The sequence below is a fragment of the Mercenaria mercenaria genome, chromosome 2 (genome assembly GCF_021730395.1).
Source record: "Mercenaria mercenaria strain notata chromosome 2, MADL_Memer_1, whole genome shotgun sequence".
In the NCBI taxonomy this organism is placed as follows: Eukaryota; Metazoa; Mollusca; class Bivalvia; order Venerida; family Veneridae; genus Mercenaria; species Mercenaria mercenaria.
In genome coordinates this window covers 43712419-43736789 of record NC_069362.1, presented here as the reverse complement: position 1 = coordinate 43736789, position 24371 = coordinate 43712419, and the positions used below count along the sequence as shown (strand labels likewise).

Here is a 24371-nt window from a genome sequence, read left to right as displayed (position 1 = left end):
TTGCAGTTATCATTTGTAGAAATATGTTCGTTCCAAAACATTTCACATTCTTTTTTTTTCCCGATACTTAATTATAATTAATTGGTTATTTATTTGGAAAATGTAGAAACATGATAATGGGGTTTAAGATAATGGGAGCAGATACAGTAAAATTGAAAATTCCACAAATATGCGTTTATACCATTGGAAAAAAAAACCAAAAATACAATTTTGAGAAATGTCAGGTATGAGGGTTGTGCATTAGCTTAACTTAATTTATGATCTGATATTTTATAGTTGTCATCCCTCTAAGCTGAGACTGAGACAGTGACAGTCAAAAGTTATCACACTGTCCTATTATTTGGACAAGGTAGTGCATACACCATGTCCAGAAATGAGACCGTGTTTTGAAGAGTATTGTCCCTTGATTATTAAGCCAAATTGTTTTAAATTTGATTGATACAAGAAGCTTTATTTTACGCTGGTGTCACGGTACGGACTTAGTCACGTTAGGGGAGAAGATGTGTCAGGCAGCCGGTTAGCTCAGTTGGTAGAGAACTCGCCCTGTAAGCGAGGGGTCCCGGGTTCGAGCCCCGGACTGACTGCACATTTTTCTCACCCTGTGACATTTGGGGCCCAACGTAGGGCCGTGGCATGCTTGCTTGGCCAGTCTTATGACACTTGCAATATTATGTACCTCCGTAATTCGAGGACGAATTTCCAATCTGTGCAGGTGTATGTCACAGTACGGACTTAGTCACGTTAGAGGAGAAGATGTGACAGGCAGCTGGTTAGCTCAGTCGGTAGAGTACTCACCCTGTAAGCGAGGGGTCCCGGGTTCGAGCCCCGGACTGACTGCACATTTTTCTCACCCTGTGACACTGGGTACAATATAACAAGTCAACATTAGCTCATGTCAATCATGAGCTATTTTCTGACAAACATATATAAAACAGAGATTAACAATGATAAAGCAGCTAAAAAGGAAAACATAATAATATAATACTAATGTGCTTAAACATATTTGAAATATATATTAAGTAAGATATTAAGAGATTTTAGAATAATTTTAAACAGCTAGATCTAGTATCTATGGAAAGGTTTAAAGTATACATAAGACTGCTTAAATTATAAAGAAATGAAAAGAAAATGAAAACATAAAAGTAATTCTAATATAATAATGATAATAATAGATAAGTTTAAGATACATTTAGATACAAGAAGCTTGATAGGAGTAAAACAGAAAAGTAAAAATTAGAGAAGTTTACAGTCTGGTAATTGTGACAAGTGTAAAACATTAGATGCCCAGGGGCAACATATGTGAAGCCCACCCTTTGACCCCTAACTTGACCTTTGACATATAGAGTCCACCTCATTGAATTAAACATTTATGCCAAATATAAACAAGATTCCTCAATGCATGTCAAAGTTATGGGCTGGACAAGATATGATCTTTGACCTCCCACTGTGATCTTGGTCTTTGAGATAGGAACCTGGGGTTTGCGCACGCCAATCGTCTCATGGAGGTTAACATTCATACCAAATATAAATAAGGTTCCTCAATGCATTTAAGATAGGAGCCTGAGGTTTGCGCATGACACTCCGCCACACTGAGGTTAACATTCATGCCAAATATAAACAAGATTCCTCAATGCATGTCCAAGTTATTGATTGGACAAGATCTGACATGACCTTTTACCTCCAACTGTGTCCTTGACCTTTGAGATAGGAACCTGGGGTTTGCGCATGACACTCCGTCTTAACATCCATGCCAAATATAAACAAGATTGCATTGCATGTCAAAGTTATGGTCTGGACAAAGAAATCCAGATGAACGCATGCACGCACTGACACACTGACACACGCATATACACTGAACTGCCATTTGGACAACTATGTCTTCACTCTTATGCAAGCGGGCTCGACAAAAACCTAGTCCCCTGAGAATAAGTACCTGTATCCTAGACCACTGAAAGAAACGTGTAGAAAGGGGAAAAAAGGGCCAGAAAGGGTCCATCTTAACGCGAGTATTGATTTTTGGTAATCTCTTCTTAATATCTCTAATCTGGCTTTGTTATTGTAACCACATGGAATGAAACTTTGTACACAAGCAGAGTTTATATCTTGTCCGAGGTTAATTTGCAGCATGCATACCATAACATTGTATCGTAATTTCCTCAAATTGGTGATTTTGAATGATAATCAGGTTTGACTTTGAGTCTGGAAGCATGTTTAGTCCCATTACTCAGCCTAACTTTTAAATATGTTTTTAAAATCTTTTGATTATATCTTTTAAGGGCAAAAATATATGTGAATCATAAATTTAAAGTTAATGAATTAAAAAGATAATTTTTAATATTTGAATATTTTTGTTCAAACATGTAATTTAACATTTTTTATTTAACCTATTTAACACAGAATTAGATCAACACTTGTGTCTATCTGATATACATAACATTGTAATTTCTTCGAATTGGGGATTTTGAATGATAATCAGGTATATTTATGTTTCAAAATTGAGAGTTGGAAAGCATGATATACCCCATTACCAAGCGTAACATTTAAATACGTATTTAGTATTTTGATTATATATTTTTTTGACTGGTCGAAATCCCCCTTCTAAGGCAGACAACAAAAAATCGGTCTACTTGAGGTCTCGTTATTTAGACTAGAGGTATGATAATCGAAATGAATACTGAAAATGGCCCGTATTTGCAGAGAGGAAACTTTCATGTAGCTGTCAAATACAGCTAGGGGATGATTTCAAAAATTTGCGCTCGTTCTTTTTTATTGTTTTAAATACATTGCAAAAGACCGGAAACAAAACTAAAAAGTATTTAATATTCGTTTAATCTTGAGAAAAACACGATCATGAATTTTAAATTAATGAATTATATTACTTGTAACTGGCCATTTGTGCATGTATTTTTGAAGGATTTATAATATATAAACGTATGCTTTATCTTTAGTATTTTACACTAAGATTGTGCTCATAATTTGCTGAATTGGGTTTCAACAGACTCAATCAAACCGAGTCTGCTATTATTCTTCTTGGTTGCATTCCTTGTTTCCAAAGGATCTTTTTACAGATTTTATTACTGATAAAATAAAGAACAGTTAATGACTAACTGAAATTGCCATTAAAAATTCATTTTCAATACTGTTCAATATATTCAATATACTGAAATTGCCGTTAAAATTTCATGTTCAATATGTCTCCAACCCCAGCAAGGGCTGTTTACAAAAATACTTACAAAATAACATCATAACAGCAACGTTATGACCACGAATTATAGCTTTTCCCCTGCAATTATCATATACACAGGTAACACAGTACATAATACTACAAGTATATTGATTACTGGACCTTTAGACTCTGTAATTTACCCTGCTTAATTTCTAAAATGGACTTGTCTATCAGTCAATTTGGACAGTATAGTAGTCGCAACTTGACCGCGATGGTTGAACTTTGGCTGATTATTCATATCGAATATTTCATTGTAGAAATAAAGGGTGATGAGGGTAGCCATGTATATTTATATGGAATATATTTGTATTCAGTGCAGTATCAAAGTATGTATACTTGCATTTGATCAGTTAAAACATTCCAATACACTAATTTATAATTGCACACATTTATATTTCCACTTTCTCATGCAGCTGTGTTTTACGTACACTCCTTTTCAATAATAGGTTGTGCCTCATTATGTATTATAATACAAAGGTCAACCATCGGGGTCAAGTTGCGTCCACTATACCATTTATTATTTGAAGGGGCGCTCACTGAAAATTTCCTGACTGAATAGCAAACAGATCAGCCTGCACATTCCTTATTCTTTGAACAGCTCAGATTCAGTGCACACTGCAAGTGAGTTTCCTAATCAAACAACTAAACCTGTAACTCAGTCCGGTTACCAGACTCCTTAGCCACTTCCTTGTATTCAGGGCACTAGACAACTTTTGGGGACAGGTACCCATACCCTCAGGAAGGGGAATTTTTCTACATTTTAAGACGAAAAGGGGAAGTTTAAGACATGTATATGTAACTACTTTTCACACTTATTAATACTAATTTCTAACTGATGTGACTATATTGCAACAGTAATCTTCCTTAGAGGCACTATATAATATTAAAAGAAAGAATCATATCTATTTGTGTCAAACAACCTATCATCAGGGGAATTTTCTTCTGAGAAAGGGGAAAAAACCATATTATTTTAGGAGGGGAATAGTACCCATATTCGGCCCCAAAAATGGCCAAACAAGTGCCCTGGTATTTATGATAAAAAGGAGTAAAACCATGGTGTCAGAACACTAAATTTTGAGGCACAAATGGCCCTAAGGGTATAGCAGATTTTAGGGTATAGAGGATAGGTTGATAGTTTTTGCATTTTAACTTAAAATTGTTGGATAAATCATCATGTCATTCTTTTACTTGCTTGAAGACAGACATTCTGACATAGGGGTATGTTTTAAATATTTGTTTGTTGTCTTAATTTTTACATGTCATCGTATGAAAATCAGAGCTTTCCTGGACTGACCAGTCTCCCACGGCTTACAATGCAGATATTGTAAAAAGCCAGAAATTAAGGGCCAAAACTACAGGAAAAATCCCAGAACCATCACTATACACAACTAGGCTTGAAAGTGGTAACTTAATTCTGTGAAGTTTGTTTTTGTGATATTTTTTTTTCTGTTTCAGGGCTGTAAGAAACAAAATGTATTAACTAGGGCTTTCAAACTTTACCATATGACTAAGCACCACTTGAGGAAGATGCCTGATTTTTTGGGGGCCAAAGGGTCAAAGGTCAAGATTACTGTGTCCGGGAGACTGAAATGGTTTTTGGACTCTGTGTCATAAAGTAAAACACCTGTGCACAGCTTTAAAATTTTATTCAGAGACTTAATTCTTTTTTCGTTCAAAAACATATTCCAATCTTTCCAATGGGTCATTTCAAGGAGTTTGTTTGCAGTATGGTCATTTTAGAGAAGTTCTGAGTGAAGGTGTTTAGGGTAGTTGTTAGTATTGAATCGTTGAAGGAAGTTTTTTCCCAGTGAGGTAGGGAAGTTGTTCCCAGTGAGGTCATTTAGAGGGGTTTCCCCCCAGTGAGGACGTTTTAGGGAGATTGTTCCCAGTGAGATCCTTTTAGAGAGGATGCTCCCAGTTAGTTTATTTTAGAGAGTTGTTCTTAGTGAGGTCATTTTAGGGAAGTTGTTCCTTCTCTTTTCAGTTCCATTAAAATCAGTTAAGGTGGATGTACACATAATTGGTTATGTTGCTGAAGTTTCGTCAAGACTGACATATTTCAATGCAGAGGAAACACCAGTTGAGGCAGTGTTTACATTCCCAGTCGATGATGGAAGTGCAGTTTTCCAGTTTGAAGCTGATATTGATGGACGTCACATAGTGGCGGAAATTCAGGAAAAAGAACAGGTACTAGTGATGAGCTGATTTAACATGGAGGTGACGAATCATGAATAGATGGCTCATGAGTGTAGATGAAATTTTTCTAGGTTGACAAGTTCTGATTTCCTTATAATGCCTGCAAATTAACTTAAATGCAGTAAAATTGACACTCTACTATTAATGTGCTTGTGCAGTTACTACTGTAACAGTGTTCCCAGCTTTTTGTTGAAAATTGCCAGAGTTACTGGAATTACAAATTCTAACTACAGAAAATCCCAAAATCCCTATTAATATATACTGTATTGTTCGATGGCTGGAACTACTGATAATTCAAACTAATTTTGCCCGTCCCATCGAGTTCGAACAAACAAAGTTTGACTGTACAAATTTTAATGCCAGCAAAGTTAAATTATTTCACAATAATGTCATTATTATAACAAATAGGAAGGAAAAAATAAGGAGTAAGACAATAATTTTTGTCAAATGCTTTTTCATCTAAAATTCATGAATATTTGGTTTCAATGTGGCCTTTTTCGCAGACAATATACAGACAACAAAGCTAGAATTTGTACCATATTTTATGATTTTAGAATATTTCATGTTTTCACACAAAGTAAAAAGAAATTTTCCATGCCAGCTGTGAAAATTGAAAGAAGTTATCTGTAGTTATTGCTGTTACGTGAAATTTAGTATTTTACATTTTTATTCTTCGACATATTTCAAAATCATTGTTATTGTTTGGGGATTTTGCTTTTTCATGTTATAACATCTGCAGAATCCAGAGGGATTGGTTGGTACCCAAGCCCGGTAGGGCAAGAGTACCAACGTTTCCTGAGGGATTCTGTAGATGTTGTAACACTTAAAGAACATGTGTTAACCCTATTCTAACATAAAATGCGTAAAAAACCATTAAACAAATAAATTATCCCTTAACGTCATAATATTTCCATTAAAAGCATGGCAATGTCAGTGTTGGTTTTTCATGTTGACGTCATTCCCTTTTGAATATCCATTTCGGGGCCATAATGCGTTTCCGCTTTTCCACTGAACACACATTTATAAAAAGGTGTTTTAACAGCACGTGAGCACGAGAATCTCTCTGTTAACACATGTTTTCTTTCCTGTTATAACACCCCAAAAAAGTGACAAGAACAGCAATTTTTATGTTGGAATATAGACTGCTTTGAGTTTTGAAAAATTAAATCCCAACAACCAAATAAAATTCTATTTATTTCAAATTCACCATTCTGTCACTTTGATCAAAACCATCAAATATCATACTGGGAAGATTAAATCTTTTTAGCTCACCTGTCACAAAGTGACAAGGTGAGCTTTGGTGATCACCCTTCATCCGTCACCTGTGCATGCATCTGTCAACAATTTCTTGTCTACACGATAGTGGTTTCATTTATGATTTTATTTTAACCAAACTTGCACACAACTTGTATCACCATAAGATCTTGGTTCCTTTCTTGAACTGGCCAGATAACATTATGGGTTCCAGAGTGATGGCCCCTGAACGGGCCAGAATTAGCTATTTTGACTTGTCTGCACAATAGCAGCTTCATTTATGATTTGACTTTAATCAAACTTGCACAAAACTTGTATCATCATAAGATCTTGGTTCCTTTCTTGAACCGGCCAGATCCCGTAATGGGTTCCAGAGTTATTTTCCCTGAAATGGCCAAAATTAGCTGTTTTGACATTGTCTGCACAATAGCAGCTTCATTTATAATTTGATTTTAACCAAACTTGCACACAACTTGTATCACCACAAGATCTTGGTTTCTTGTTGAACTAGCTTGATTCCTTTATGGGTTCCAGAGTTATGGCCCCTGATAGGACCAGAATTAGCTATTTTGACCTTGTCTGCAGAATAGCAGCTTCATTTATGATTTGAATTTGATCAGATTTGCACAAAACTTTTGTCACCTTAAGATCTTGATTCCTTTCTTGAACCGGCCAGATCCCATAATGGGTTCCAGAGTTATGGCCCATGAAAGGGCCAATATTGGCTATTTTGACCTTGTCTACACAATAGCAGCTTCATTTATGATTTGATTTTAACCAAACTTTCATACAACTTGTATCGATCACCATAAGATCTCGATTCCTTTTTATACGCTTCCTTCAAATAATTTTGATTCAGCGAAAAACATGGCCCCCAAGGGGTTTTGCTTATTTTCCCTATATGCCTATATAAAACTTTGAAAATCTTTTTGTCAGAAACTGCTGGTCCGTTTTCAAAATAATTTTACACAAATGTTTCTCGGGTGACCCTCTACCAAATTCCTTTAAATAATTCTGATTCATTGAAAAAGTGGCTGCCTGGGGGAGGGGCTCATTTTCCCATATGGCTATACAGAAAACAAACTTCTTGTATGAAACTACTGGCCTGATTTGAAAATAATTTTATTTGAAGTAACTTTAACCTTTACCCTGCTGAATTTCTAAAATGGACTGGTCAGTCATTCAATTTGGGCAAAACTACTTATTATTCAAAGGGGTGTTTGCTGAAAATTTACTGACTGAACAGCGAACAGTGCAGACCATGATCAGACTGCATGGATGTGCAGGCTGATCTTGGTCTGCACTGGTCGCAAAGGCAGAAATATTTGCCCCCAGCAGGCTAAAGATTAAGAAAATTTCAACTATATTTTCTCATAATTCTTTTGATTGTTGTTGATTATGATTTTTTGACCTTGTCCTTAAGTGCAGTGATAACAGGAGAGCGATATAGGGCCTGATGGCCCTCTTAAAATTGTTATTAGTATTTAAATGGCAGCTGTCATTGAAATATTTTATTATAATATATTATTGAGTTTAACCTGACAGGCAGAATTGACATACCAAGATGCTATAGAACATGGACAAACTGCCATGCTGTTAAAGGAAGACAACTCTGCTGGAGATATCTTCAGTTGCAAGCTGGGAAATCTTCCTCCTCAGAGTGAGGCTTCACTTGTGATGAAATATGTGATTGAACTGCCACAGGAGGTGGATGGTCGACTGAGATTTACACTTCCCACTGTACTTAATCCAAGATACTCACCAGGTAATCGTAATGTAAAAGCTGTTACATAACTGTGGTGTGGATGTAGATAGGGTTTCTGCTACATTGCAAGCTGTGATAAAATTTTAGAGATCAGTCTTAAAACTAAAGTATCTGATTGGTTGGTTTTCAGCTCAGTCTTAGAATTAACCAATGGCAAGACTGTTTTCTCAGACTGGTTCCAGTATTCAGTTTTATAACCTTGAACCTGCCTTCTAGCAAATTAATTTATTTGAGCAAAAAACATAGAATATGAGTTTTGATGATTTGGCAATGGCTTTATATCTAAATTCAATTATGCAATTATTCTTTTCTCTGAATTATTTGAGGAAATTGTTAGATGACAAACAGTACCTGGTCATCTGTAGATTGAATTCATAGAGGAGAATGTAGAAAGATTCAGCTAGTATAGAAAAGTTTATTTTAGTGTCAACTAGTCTATCTGAATTAGTGATATTAATTATATCAATACATGTAGTATTCAGTTAAAGTTAGTCATAAGAAAAATCCATTTTATGGTCAGTGTAAAATTTAACAGATATGATACTTATTGTTAGCTCCACTATTCAGAGAATAGGGGGGGGGGCTATTCTACTCGCTCCAGTGTTGGCGTGAGCTATTTTGATTTTTTCGGCAACCTTTGTTTTCTTTGTTACTATTGCTTATATCTTACTGTAACTTCACATGAACATTGTCTAGCATACAAACAAAGTATGTGACGGGGCTGGGCCCATTATACCCAAGGTCAAGGTCACCAAGGTGTTATATTTAGGTTATTTTTAAGGTTAAAGTTTCTCGGCAACCTTTAATTGTTTTTCTGCCATATCTTTGTTACTATTGCTTATATCTTACTGTAACTTCACATAAACATTATCCAGCATACAAAGAAGTTTGTGCAGGGGCTGGGCTCATTATACCCAAGGTCAAGGTCACCAAGGTGTTATACTTAGGTTATTTTTTAGGTTAAAGTTTTTTGGCAACTTTTGTTTTTCTGTCATTTCTTTGTTACTATTGCTTATATCTTACTGTAACTTCACCTAAACATTGTCCAGCATACAAACAAAGTATTACAGGGGCCGGGCCCATTATACTCAAGGTCAGTGTCACAATGGTGTTATACTTGGAATTATTCTCATGTTAATTTTTCGAAAGCTTTGTTTATAGACATATCTTTCGTACTTTAAAATATTATAACTTGAAATTAAAATTATTTCTTTATAATCATCATCTTCATGTGTGGTTACAATCCCCATAACTCTAATTGTACTGTTGACAGAATTATGCCCCTTTCATACTTAAAGTGTTTTGGCAATCTTTGCTTTCTGGATATAACTTTAGTACAATATAAGATAATGACTTGAAACTTAAAATGTATCTTTATCATTATCATTTGCACATGTGGTAACAATCCCCATAACTCTAATTTATATTTTTGACTAAATTATGCCCCTTTCATACTTAATTGTTTTGACAAACTTTCTGGCCATAACTTTGGTACTATATAAGATAATGACTTGAAACTCAAAATATGTACTGGTATTTTTACCATCATCATCATTACCCCTTGCATACCTGACCTTTAACCCATCTGAGTAGTAAGGTCTACTAAAAGCTCACCCTCATCAGATGGTGAGCTATTCAAATCAGTCTGCATCCATGGTCCGTCGTCCGTCTGTTAACAATTTCTCGTTATCGCATCTCCTCAGAAACTTCTGTGGGAATTTCAACCAAACTTTGTCAGAATGATGTATTGGTACCCTAGTTGTGTCCCCCCTAATACAAGTCTGTACCTATGTCAGAAACAAAGTGGAAATTAGCATGGCTTTAATATACATTTTGTATTGTAGATGTTGGTGGACTAACAGCTGCAGAGGGCGCCACCTATGTCCCACCATGCAAAGTTCCGTATGAATTTAGTATGACTGCCACAGTGAAGGGATACCATAAAGTTACCTCTGTGACGTCAGATAGAATGAAATTTGATGTAAAGTATGAAGAGAATAATAAGATAGCAAAGGTAGGTATGATTTTATAATGAGAAAGAAACTGATATAAAAATGATATAAGCAGCATCATCTTTTTATATTAGTCAGCCACAGGATAGCACCATCATCAGATGGTGGGCTATTCAAATCACTCTGCATCCATGGTTTGTCCGTCCTTCTGTCCTTCCGTTAACAATTTCTCATTGTTGCATCTCCTTAGAAATTAATTGGGGGATTTTTCCAAGTCAGAATGATGTATTGGTACCCTAGTTGTGTCCCCCTGAAAAGCAGACTGGTTCAACAATTTCTGAGTGAGTTTATTTTTATAATTTACATAGATTTATATAGGGAAAAACTTTGAAAATCTTCTTGTCCAAAACAACAGGGCCTAGGGCTTTGATATTTGGTATGTAGCATCATCTAGTGGTCCTCCTCCAAGAGTTTTCAAACTATTGCCCTAACTTCAAATAAGGTCCCACCACGGGGGTCACATGGTTTATAAAGACTTATATAGGGAAAAACTACTTTGAAAATCTTCTTGTCCAAAACCACAGGGCCTATGGTGGCTCAGGGTGAGCTATTGTGATCACTCACTGTTCGGCATCCGTCTGTCCGTCCACACTTTCCTTTAAACGACATCTCCTCCTAGACCATCAGGTCAATTTTGATGAAAATAGGGATGTTCCTTAGATTGTCTTCTTTAAAAATATTTCAAAGAATTGAATTCCTTAAAGAACTCAGGTTGCCCTGGTAACTAAAAGGAAAAACTTTAAAAATATTATTGTCCAAAACCACAGGTCATAGGGCTTTTATATTTGGTAAGTATTATCATCTATTGGTCCTCTACCAAGATTGTTCAAATTATTCCCCTAGGGTCAAATATGGCCCAGCCCTCTACCAAGATTGTTCAAATTATTCCCCTAGGATCAAATATGGCCCAGCCCTGGGGGGCCACATGGTTTACATAAACTTTGAAAATCTTCTTGTCTGAAACCACATGGCATAGAGCCTCAATATTTGTCATGTGACATCATCTAATGGTCCTGTATAAAGATTGTTCAAATTATGCCCCTTGGGTGAAAAGAGGCCCCATCTCGGGGGTCCCAAGTTTTACATAGACATATAGGAAAAAACTTGGAAAATATTCTTGTCTGAAACCAAAAGACCTAGACCTTTGATATCTGGTATGTAGTATTGCCTTTTGGTTCCCTACCAAAATTGTTCAAATAATACCCCTGGGGTGAAAAGAGGCCCTACCACGGGGGTCTCAAGTTTAACAAATAGGACAAATAGGAAAATGTTTTAAAAATCTTCTTGTCAGAAACCACAAGACCTAGGCGTTTCATGTTTGGTATGTAGCATTGCTTTGTGGTTCTCTACCAAGATTGTTCAAATTAATTTATGTCCCTGGGGTGAAAAGAGGCCCCTCCCTGGGGGTCCCAAGTTTTATATAGGAAGATAAATTAAAAAATCTTCTTGTCTGAAACTACAATTGCCTATTGGTTCTTTACCAAGATTGTTCAAATTATGCCCCCGGGATAAAAATAGGCCCTGCCCTTGGGTCCTAAGTTTTGTATAGGCCTAGGCGTTTGATTTCAGTATATAGTATTGCCTAGTGGCTCTCTAACAACATTGTTCAAATTATGCCCCTGGGGTGAAAAGAGGCCATGCCCCGAGGGTAACATAGTTTTTATATAAGTTATATAGGAAAAAATAATTATAAAATAATCTGTTCTTATTTCCTAGACTGTTTTATTATAATTACCTTATGACCTCAAGTAATTAGGGGTCACTTGACTGTAGCCTTTACCTACTGACCTACTTTCTTGTTTTTTAAGATACAGCCCTGAAATTTTGATGACAGGTACAGTTTTGCACACCAATCTTAAAACTGACTTTCAGTGACCATGAATGTGACCTACTGACCTACTTTCTTTTTTTTAAGATACAGCCTTGAAATTTGAATGACATGTATATTTTTGCATGCCGATCTTTAAACAGACTTCCAGTGATTATCAGTATGACCTACTGACCTACTTTCTTGTTTTCTAAGCTACAGCAAAAGGATTTGGACCACCTGATATTTCTTTTTACAGATTTCATCTTGCATAATCTTTACCTTGACACACTGTCCTAATTTTCTTGTTTTTAAAGCTTTAGCTAAGCAATTTGTTCTAGCAAACAACTCTAATCAGGTGAGCGATATAGGGTCATGATGGCCCTCTTGTTATATTTTGTATGTGACATCATCTAGTGGTCCTCTACTAAGATTGTTCAAATTATTCCCTTGGTTCAAATATGACCCCCACCCCGGGGGGCCACATGGTTTATACAGACTTATATAGGGAAAAACTTAAAAATCTTCTAGCCCATAACCTACAACATTAAAATTTGGACCACATTTATAGTTTTAAGTGGCAAGATGAACCTTGACATGAGTTGACCTTGATCTTGACCTAGTGACCTACTTTCACATTTCTGTAGCTACAGCCTTCAGATTTGGACCACATGCATAGGTTTGTGTACGGAAATAAACTTTGACCTTGACATTGACCTAGTGATCCTCTTTCACATTTTTGAAGGTACAGGCTTCAAATTTGAACCACATGCAGAGTTTTGTGTTCCGAAATGAAATTTGACCTTGATTTTAACCTAGTGACATACTTTCACATTTCTCAAGCTACAGCCTTCAGATTTGGACCACATGCATAGTTTTGTGTACTGAAATGCACTTTGACCTTGCTCTTGACCTAGTGACCTTCTTTTACATTTCTGTAGCTACAGCCTTCAAATTTGGACCACATGCATAGGTTTGTGTACCGAAATGAACTTTGACCTTAACATTCACCTAGTGACCTTTCACATTTCTGAAGTGACAGGATTCATATTTGGACCATATGCATAGTTTTGTGTTCCAAAATGAAATTTGACCTAGTGACCTACTTTCATATTTCTTAAGCTACAGCCCTCAAATTTGGACCACATGCATAGTTTTGTGTACCAAAATGAACTTTGACCTTGAAATTGACCTAGTAACCTATTTTCACATATTTCAAGCTACAGGCTTCAAATTTGGACCACTTGCATAATTTTGTATTCCGAAATGAAATATGACCTTGATTTTCATCTAGTGACCTACTTTCACATTTATCAAGCTACAGCCTTCAACTTTGGACCGCATGTATAGTTTTGTGTTCTGAATTGAAATTTGACCTTGATTTTTACCTAGTGACCAACTTTCACATTTCTCAATACAGGCTTCAACTTTGGACTGCATGCATAGTTTTGTGTTCTGAATTGAAATTTGACCTTGATTTTTACCTAGTGACCTACTTTCACATTTCTCAAGCTGCAGGCTTCAGATTTGGACCCCATTCATAGTTTTGTGTTCTGAATTGAAATTTGACCTTGCTTTTTACCTAGTACCTACTTTCACATTTCTCAAGCTACAGCCTTCAAACCTGAAGCACATGCATAGTTTTGTGTACTGAAATAAACTTTGACCTTGAAATTAATCTAGTGACCTACTTTCACATTTCTCAAGCTACAGCTTTTAAATTTGGACCACATGCTTTGACCACAGGCACAGTTCTCTGTACCGAAATGACCTTTGACCTTGATTTTGACCTTGAGCTAGTCTTGAAATTTGGAACATTTAAAAATGGCTCAATGGTGGGCGCCAAGATCACTCTGTGATCTCTTGTTAGTTGTGTTTAAGGGGGGAAAGTGATTTGAAAGCAGCAGCCATATTCATTTGGCCTTAGAACTCCTTTTAAAAAAGACCAGAAATCTGGCTATAATTGTAGATTTATTCATGAAAATAGTATGTTTATGAATGGTTTTATGTAGAACACTGAAGCAGAAGTTTGACGGATGTTGCTAAATTCTGTATTGTTTTAGTATAAAGGCTCTTACTCCAGTACTCACAGTAGACAGTAGGATCTGTAGTCAGGAGGTCAAGGTTACTGATTGATGCAGGTTTAAGTCACACTTGGCTTTAAACGGAGAAGTCATCTACCTGACTATGATTGGTGGTTCTATCAATGAAGCAAATCAAATGTCTTATATAAACCATACTAAATTAATTCTATCTTCGCTAAAGAAAACAGTGAATATGACCTGTTTATAATGAATTACAGGTTGCTGTAAATGAAGAGTTCAAGTTTGACCATGACCTTGGTTTGCTTGTAGAGTATGAGATGCCATATTCACCACAAGTCATTCTTGAAACAGGAAACCCAGAGGCTGGTTTGTAACTGGTTCTTTAACACTTGATACATGTTAATAAACAAGTTGATTAAATTTGCCAAAGGATGTATTTACATATTCTAGGACTCAATTGATAAATATCAATGACAACAACGACATGTGATAGTTCATATTTCTATTGACGATTATTGCATTGCCACGTATAAATAATTCCAGCAAGTTTACTTTTAAAAAGTATTGACAAGATTGCAATTGAAGATATGAATGGCGTATATGGTCATGACGAACGTGATAAACCTCATCAGACGACACTGATGAAGTTTGTTTGATCCATAGATTATAACTATGGAAAGACATACGCATAGGAGCGACCAAGAGCGGACTAATTACAAGAACCCCGGGAAGCCCCCCCCCACCCCTGTTGTACTAATGATGCCGCTCAGGGTCATATATATCTGTAATAAATCTGCACCGCATTGACACCGCCAGATACAAAGCATTGCTAGTGCTACTCACGCCGCCGCTCGACAACTGATATAACCGCAAGGTACGCCACAGTACCTGTTTATCCAACCACCAGTGCAATCGTGCTGCTATACTGCTTTGCTACTCATTGATAGGGCGCTAGATAGAACTGCAAAGCATTATTAGTGCTACTTTCGCTACCGCTCGTCGATTGATATAACTGCAAGGTACACCGCAGTAACTATTAATCCAACGAAGAGTGCAACATGAAAATATACTGCTTTGCTACAGAATGGCCAAACAAAATATCTTTCTGCTACAGTTCTGCAAATGTTAGACATACTTTCCTTGAATAACAATGGTATATCAATGTCTTGTTGCCTCAGTTCCTCCGAAATCTGAACTAAACGACTGTTAAGTATTTAAATATATTACAGTTCCTATTTCACTGAGACACTGTTGTATTTATTCCACGAGTCTTACTGCTCAACTATGGTCGGCTTCGGTATGCAGATTATGTTCTCAGTGAGATCCAGCAAAATAAACTCATCTTTCTTCTTGTATACCAACTATAGTGCCAAGAGATGCCGGGTTTGCCATACATTGTGAAAAAACAAATTGAAATATACAAAATCTCAACGGCAGAAAATTGAACTACATTTCCCTTATACAGTTACAAACTAGTATAACTAATAATATAAAAAAATTAGATGCGGAGGGTGGTCTCTGATTTACCGGTATTGAAAGAGGATAGAAGACGGTGTTGCTTACATTTATACCTATATGCCACGTGACTTGCATGCATCGTCAAGGTTTACGGACAGCAGACGACAAATTAGGACAAGTTTAATAATAAATAGTTGACCAGGTCAATTAAGCCATAGTAAATGAGATTAATATGAAAAATTAATCTTAATATTTGAGATTTAGCCATTATTTTTTTGTAAATTTGGTGTGCAGTGTAGTCTGTCAGTATGAAAATTTTCTCTTCATATGTTTGGTACATTTCATAGTGGTTATACCATTGATGTTTTCAGAGGGATTGTTGAAAGAAGACATGTTGATGGTCAGTTTCCATCCGGATCTGAAAGAGGTTGCCATGGCAACCAGTGGAGAATATATCTTTGTTATTGATAGATCAGGTATGCTAGATGTGTACTGTAAAAAAGTATTGGAATATTTTATGTTGAAAAAGACTAAAGATGTCAATATTAAATTCATACAGACTTCCTAGGTGTGACTCAGATACCAGCTGGACTAGTGTCTTCAGTGCTGGGTGATTCACTTACATTGGTGCTGTTTCCAGCAGTGTCATCTTGACTGTGTGCTCGGGATGTAAATATGTCACCTGTTGTGGACCCAGCAGGGATTTTTTTTCAAATATTCTGTTTTGCAGTTTGGTAAATTAAAAAAAAAAAAAAAAAGGGTCATTTTTCACCTTTGATAAAGTTAATACTTTTATACCTGTGCTTATTCCACTGCTGAATATAGGGCACTACTATGAAACCCTAAAGGCCATTATCAACTCTTCCTGTATAGACATAGATACTGTAAATTTACCTGTTAGAGAGACCATCTTTCAAAAATATATACTTTAATTGTTACAAGAGGGTGCTCTTGACAGACCAGTTTAACTGTTCTTGTAAGAAAGCCTAGACCTCTGTCTATGATAGTGTAATTCTAACAGTTAACAAAATTATGGATCAGTGTTTTCTTAGGCAAGTAATGAAATAGTGTTCATGTTAATAGCTGAAATTTATTTGTGTTTCTTAAAATCTACAAATATATATAAAGAACATTAGACAACTTCAGAAAGATTCAAATTTTATCTAGTTGTTTATAAAATTAAATGAAAATTCACTTCACAGATATTCTGACTTTATAAAGATTAGAAAGTATGTACTTAGTAAAATGAGCTGTGCCATGGGAAAACCAACATAATGGCTTTGCAACCAGCATGGATCCAGACCAGCCTGCGCATTCGCATAGTCTGGTCAGGATCCATGTTGTTCGCTAACAGTTTATCTAATAGCAATAGGCTTTGAAAGTGAACAGCATGGATCCTGACCAGACTGCGCGGATGCGCAGGCTGGTCTGGATCCATGCTGGTCGCAAAGCCGCTATGTTGGTTTTCTCATGGCATGGCTCAAATGATGTTTAATTAGCATCATAATAAAACAAGGCATTAATTCCAAGAGAGACAGTCATTGATATCAGGAGCCTTTATTGTTTCCTTTAGTTGGCTTTCTCTATTTACAATTAATTGTGTTTTCAGGCAGTATGGGAGGTGATGAAATAAAGAATGCCAAGGAGGCCCTCCTGCTGTTTTTGAAAAGCTTGCCACCTGGTTGTTATTTCAATATTGTCAGTTTTGGTTCTACTCACAGTTCCCTGTTTTCCAAGTAAGATAAATCATTGCACATGTCAAACTAATATTTCAACAGATTAAACATGACATGTATAATAACGGCACGCTCATCTATTTAAGACCCTTCCACCTAATACTGGCTTACATACAAAAACTTTAGCAAAGTTTTCTAGGTTGAAATGGGAGCAGTATTTTATAAACTGTAAGTAGGAGTTGATTGAAACCTGGCTTAGAATGGTTATTTCTTTAGGCCAAAGACTTGAAGAGTTTGAAAACATTCAGTAGTAGTTCCTGAGAACCCTGCTTACATGCTAAACTTTCACCAACATTTCTAAGTATAAACAGGGGCATGATTTTGCCAAAATGTTAAAAATTAAACCTGCCAAGTGAGAACATCTCATGGTGCTAAAGATGTGTATAGAATTTGATAATAGATGGTCAAGGCGTTTCTGAGAAATCTGCTTACATTGAAAACTTTCAACAAATTTTCTAAGTGAAAAAGGGAGCAGAAAATATTAACTTCAGACGGAGAACTGGAAAACTCACTATAATACGACAAGGTGCCATGTACTAGACTCAGAGGTAATGGTCATACTAACAGGTCAAAGGCCAAATGGACTTCATTTGTAACTCAACAATCCTTAAAGGGATTTTTTGTGCATCTTTTTTATTTGTATCTAGTGTTAACACATATAAGTTTACATAAACATTCACTTCACCAAGGTGACATGTAACATTTAAGCTTTCAGTGTCGGCTATAGACTGCATTACATATAGGTAGGTCAAGACGATTGTGTGAAAAATTAGATCATTGCATATTACTGTGTTAAACATTTGTTAGGTGTATAAGAGTTCTGAAATAAGGTTGTTATTATTTAAATTGAAGTGGCAGCCAGGAGTACACTAAAGAAAACTTAGGAAAAGCTGTTAAATTGCAAAAGAAAATGGATGCTGACATGGGAGGGACTGAGATTTTATCACCATTAGAGGATATTTTTAAGAGGAAGTTGATGCAAGGGCACCCTAGAAGAGTAAGTTATAACAATCCTAAATGTTAAATGATAACAAGCATACATATTGGCTGTTCCCTGAAAAAATTAGTATCAGTGATTAGATTTTTGATTTCAACTTTTCAGCTTGACTTCTCTAAGAGTAGATAGAGCTATTGCACTCACCCATGTTGGCATTAAGAAAATTAGACCTATATAAAGACCATTTTTATGCCCCCACTTTTGGGGGGGTATATAGATTTGCCCTTGTCCTTCCTTCCGAGAATGTTGTGTCGCGCGTAGCTCCAAAAGTATTTGACATAGAGTCACTAAACTTTATAGGAATGTTGGTCAGCATGTGTAGTTGTACACCTGGGGTTTCGCGTCAGGATTCATTCAGTCGTGTAGGAGTTATGACCCCTGACTTTGTAAAAATTGGTCATTTTAATGTTGTGTCTTGCCTAGCTCCAAAAGTATTTGACCTAGAGTCACAAAACTTAACAGGAATGTTGGTCAGCATGTTTAGTTGTGCACCTGGGGTTTTGCGTCCGGATTCATACAGTTGTGTAGTAGTTATGGCCCCTGACTTAGTAAAAAAATGGTCATTTTAATGTTGTGTCTCACGTAGCTCCAAAAGTATTTGACCTAGAGTCACCAAAGTTTACAAGAATGTTGGTCAGCATGTGCAGTTGTGCACCTGGGGTTTGTGTCCGGATTCACTCAGTCGTGTAGGAGTTATGACCCCTTAGTTAAAAATTGATCATTTTAATGTTGTGTCGCGCATAGCTCCAAAAGTATTTGACCTAGGGTCACCAAAGTTTACAGGAGTGTTGGACAGCATATGCAGTTGTGCACCTGGGGTTTCGCGTCCAAATTCATTCAGTCATGTAGGAGTTATGGCCCCTGACTTAGTTAAAAATTGGTCATTTTAATGTTGTGTCGCGCATAGCTCCAAAAGTATTTGACCTAGAGTCACCAAAGTTTATAGGAATGTTTATCAGCATTTGCGGTTGTGCACTTGGGGTTTCGCATCCGGATTCATTCAGTATTGTAGGAGTTATGGCCCCTGACCTAGGAAAAAATTTGTGTCCTTTGTTATGTAGTGGGGGCATCTGTGTCTCATTTCTAGTTAAAGCTCTAGCTTTGAAAATGTTATCAAAATCTTTGTATGAGCATGTTGTTTCCATACTAAGATGTAATGAAAGAATTTTATTACAAATGGAGTCAAGATTGCAACTAAAAAAATGATAAAAGGCCAATACTTGCATGAGAAATTTCCTCCATTTAAATGGATTTTGAAGATGAATTCAATAGCAATCTCTATATATATGGAATTACAGTGTATTATATCAATATTTCATCAAATGTGTAAACTAAATAACAAAATACTGTATTACATAATATAAAAATATTTTGCATTGTGTAGATATAAGGGAACATCGAGGGTAGCTCTTTCAGCGGTAACAAGGCTCTTCCAAATTCAACTTTGTCTTCTCCTGGTGAATATCACATAGTATCTTGCCTGTTGTAGGTGTAAGGCATCTCATGCTGACCCGATATATGCCATATTTGGCTAGTAAATGTCCTATATATTGATTTTAATTTAAACAAAATGGCTGTCACATTGCGAGTGTAGATGGATTAAGTCAGATAATTAACAAAAGTTTCCAGCAAAACAAAATTGTTGGTAACTTGATATGTGATACACCCTGTATTGGAAATCCATGTTAGACTTTTGTTTCCCTTTTTAGGCGTCTGAGTTTTAAAAAAAAATCTATGAGGTATTGTCATCACTTGATCGTCGGCATCGGCATTGGTTAAAATTTCTGTTTAGGTCTACCTTTTATTAAAACTTATAAGAGCTACAGCTTTGAAACTTTGCTCAATTGTTTATCATCAATAGCTGACTATGTAGGCCAAGAACCGTAACTCTAATTTGCATTTCGTCAGAATAATGGCCCGTTTTGTACTTAGAAAATTTGATTTTCTTAGTTAAAATTTTGTTAATGTCCACTTTTTCCCAAAAAACTGTAAGAGCTACAGCTTTGAAACTTTGTGCGCTTATTAATCATCATAAGGTTAAAAAATAGACCAATACTCATAACTCTAACCTGCATTTTGTCAGAATTATGGCCCTTTTTAGCTCAACTTTTTAAAGCAAAAAGTAGAGCTTATTGCACTTGCCCCGGCGTTGGTTTAAATATCTCTGTTACTATCAAAGCTATTGAATTAAAATTTGAAATAGTTATTTATTATTAAAGTCTACACCTGGAGAAAAAATCCCAATAACTCTAATTTTAATTTTGATAGAGTTATGCCCCTTTTTAACTTAGAATTTTTAACCCAAAGTTTTTGATAAAGTCAGATATCTCTGTTACTGTCAAAGCTTTTGACTTGAAACTTAAAATACTTATTAACTATCAAAGTCTACACCAGGAGAAACAATCCACATAACTCTGATTTGAATTTTGACAGAGTTATGCCACTTTTTAACTTTGAATTTTTACAGAGTTATGCTTCTTTTTACTTTAGATTTTTGGCTCACCTGAGCACAAAGTGCTGATAGTGAAGTATTGTGATCACGCTGTGTCTGTTGTCCGTCGTGCGTGCGTCAAGTCGTCCGTCGTCAACAATTATGTTTAAACGATATCTCCTCCAAAACCACTGAATTGATTTTGATGAAACTTGGCCTGGATGTTGCTTGGACGGTCCTCTACCAAAATTGTTCAAACGGTTCCGCTTGGTTGCACATAGAGGCCATAGAGCTAAATATAGAAAAATCTTCAAATGACATCAAACAGTGGTCCGATTTAGAAATAATTTCACACAAATAGTCCTTATGTCACCCTCTACCAGAATTGTTCAAATTATACCGATTTGTCAAAAAACATGGCCGCCAGGGGGCGTGGTCACCTTTTTCTATATGTACATAGTAGAAACTTTAAAAATCTTTTTGTGTGAAACTGCTGGCCTGATTTAAAAATAATTTTAAACAAATGATCCTTGTGTGACCCTCTGCCAAGATTGTTCAAATTATTTTGATTCTTCAAAAACATGGCCACCAGGGGGCGTAGTCACTTTTCACTAAAAATATAGTGGAAACTTTAAAAATCTTCTTGTGTGAAACTGCTAGCACGATTTTAAAATAATTTTACACAAATGGTCCTTGTATGACCCTCTACCAAGATTGTTCAAATTATTCTCATTCGTCAAAAAACATGGCTGCTAGGGGACTTGGTCACTTTTTACCTGTATGTATAGTGTAGAAACTTATAAAATCTTCTTGTATAAAACTGTTAGCCCAATTTTAAAATAATTTCACGCAAATTGTCTTTGTGTGACCTTGGACAAATAGTGTTCAAATTTTTCTGATTAGTTAAAAAGCATAGTTGCCAAAGGGCTAGGTTACTTTTGGTCAACAATTTCTTTAAACAACATCTCCAGAACCACTGAAAGGATTTTGATGAAACTTTTCACAAATGATCTCTGGGTAGCCCTTTTTCAGTGTTGTTCAAATGGTTCCGGTTCATTGAACATATGAGTCTTTTTGGTTAAAAATAGGTTTTCAGCTATCAGACTTTAAAAATCTTCTTCTCTAGAGCTTTGATATTTGGCATGTGATATAAGGGTTTGACTTTCTACCATAATTGTCCAAATAATTGCCCAAAGGTCAAAAATGGCCACGTCCCTGTGTATGACATGTACTTACTAAAGGCTTATATATAAGAAACTTTGAAAATCTTTTTTTCTGAATCCATAAGTAGCTGTTCAAATTATTGCCATAGGTTCAAAAAAGTGTGTGACATGTATATAATATAGGCTAACATAGAAGAAACCTAACTCTGTACTTGTACCATTACGTTATACAAACACACTTGAAGCCTTGTACACAGGTGAGCGCTTTAGGGTCAATTACCCTCTTGTTTTGATAAAGTCAAATTTCTCTGTTATTATCAAAACTTTTGACTTGAAACATAATACAGTTATTTACTACCAATGGCTACAACAGAAGAAACAGTCCCCATAACTCTAAATATATATTTGATTGAGTTAAGCCCCTTTTCCTGGCAAAGCTCTAATTTAGAGTCAAGCACTGAGAAAAGTCGAGTGTGCTGTCTTACAGACAGCTCTTGTTGTACTTAGAAAATCAGTATTTCTTGTTTGTTTTTTGTTTATGTTCACTTTTCTCAAATACTTACTATAGCTTAGAGTATGAAGGCCAAGAACAAGAACACTTTTCTGACATATTGTCCAGCACTTGCAGATGAGCGATGCCACCTGCAGGCGGTCCTCTTGTTTGATTACAGAGTATATATCCCATATCTGTCAAAACAGGGTATATCCCATATCTGTCACTAGCAAACTGTAACTAACAATATCAAATGGCTCAAGAGTCAGTAATTATACGCCCGTTTGAAAAACGGGACGTATTATGGGAACGCCCCTGGCGGGAGGGCGGGCGGGCGGGCGGGCGGCGTCCACAGACCTTGTCCGGAGCATATCTTCTACATGCATGAAGGGATTTTGATGAAACTTGGCACAGTTGTTCACCATCATGAGACGGAGTGTCATGCGCAAGAACCAGGTCCCTAGGTCTAAGGTCAAGGTCACACTTGGAGGTCAAAGGTCAAATTCAAGAATGACTTTGTCCGGAGCATATCTTCTTCATGCATAGAGGGATTTTGATGAAAGTTGGCACAATTGTTCATCATCATGAGAAGGAGTGTCATGCGCAAGAACCAGGTCCCTAGGTCTAAGGTCAAGGTCACACTTAGAGGTCAAAGGATACAAGAATGAAAACTTTGTCTGGAGCATTTCTTCTTCATGCATAGAGGGATTTTGATATAACTTGGCACAAATGTTCACCACCATGAGGCGGAGTGTCATGCGCAAGAACCAGGTCTCTAGGTCTAAGGTCAAGGTCACACTTAGAGGTCAAAGGATACAAGAATGAAAACCTTGTCCGGAGCATATCTTCTACATGCATGAAGGGATTTTGATGAAACTTGGCACAGTTGTTCACCATCATGAGACGGAGTGTCATGCGCAAGAACCAGGTCCCTAGGTCTAAGGTCAAGGTCACACTTGGAGGTCAAAGGTCAAATTCAAGAATGACTTTGTCCGGAGCATATCTTCTTCATGCATAGAGGGATTTTGATGAAAGTTGGCACAATTGTTCATCATCATGAGAAGGAGTGTCATGCGCAAGAACCAGGTCCCTAGGTCTAAGGTCAAGGTCACACTTAGAGGTCAAAGGATACAAGAATGAAAACTTTGTCCGGAGCATTTCTTCTTCATGCATAGAGGGATTTTGATATAACTTGGCACAAATGTTCACCACCATGAGGCGAGTGTCGTGCGCAAGAACCAGGTCTCTAGGTCTAAGGTCAAGGTCACACTTAGAGGTCAAAGGATACAAGAATGAAAACCTTGTCCGGAGCATTTCTTCTTCATGCATAGAGGGATTTTGATATAACTTGGCACAAATGTTCACCACCACAAGACGTAGTGTCATGCGCAAGAACCAGGTCCCTAGGTCTAAGGTCAAGGTCACACTTAGAGGCCAAAGGTCAGATACAAGAATGACTTTGTCCGAAGCATTTCTTCTTCATGCATGGAGGGATTTTGATGTAACTTGACACAATTATACACCATCATGAGACGAAGTGTCATGCGCAGTTCCCTTCTTTAGAATTACTTCCCTTTGTTGTTACTATAAATAGCTTATATTGTAACTTTTTCATTACTAGTCGTAGGGAAAAATCGAGACCACTTTTCTGTAGTACAACATGCATGCTACATCCAATTTTGAGGTGTATTTTGACCAGTCTCTACCTGGTAAAGATTTTTGTGTGGACTTACAATTTTTTTTTTTTTTTTTTTTTTTTTTTTTTTTTTTTTAAGATTAACTTCCCTT

General features: G+C 36.4%; 1 protein-coding gene across 3 annotated transcripts in view; it reads left to right on the top strand.

Annotated features, from left to right (window-relative positions):
• LOC123563814 (von Willebrand factor A domain-containing protein 5A-like) overlaps positions 1–24371 on the top strand; it is a 61527-nt gene that overhangs the window by 202 nt on the left and 36954 nt on the right. For all 3 annotated transcript variants that reach the window (XM_045356853.2, XM_045356852.2, XM_053536431.1), the window contains exons 2-8: positions 5211–5413; positions 8222–8441; positions 10286–10455; positions 14563–14671; positions 16135–16239; positions 17373–17499; positions 18352–18496. In XM_045356853.2, coding sequence (XP_045212788.2) covers positions 5211–5413; positions 8222–8441; positions 10286–10455; positions 14563–14671; positions 16135–16239; positions 17373–17499; positions 18352–18496 — 1079 coding nt within the window. The remainder of the gene's footprint in view (positions 1–5210; positions 5414–8221; positions 8442–10285; positions 10456–14562; positions 14672–16134; positions 16240–17372; positions 17500–18351; positions 18497–24371) is intronic.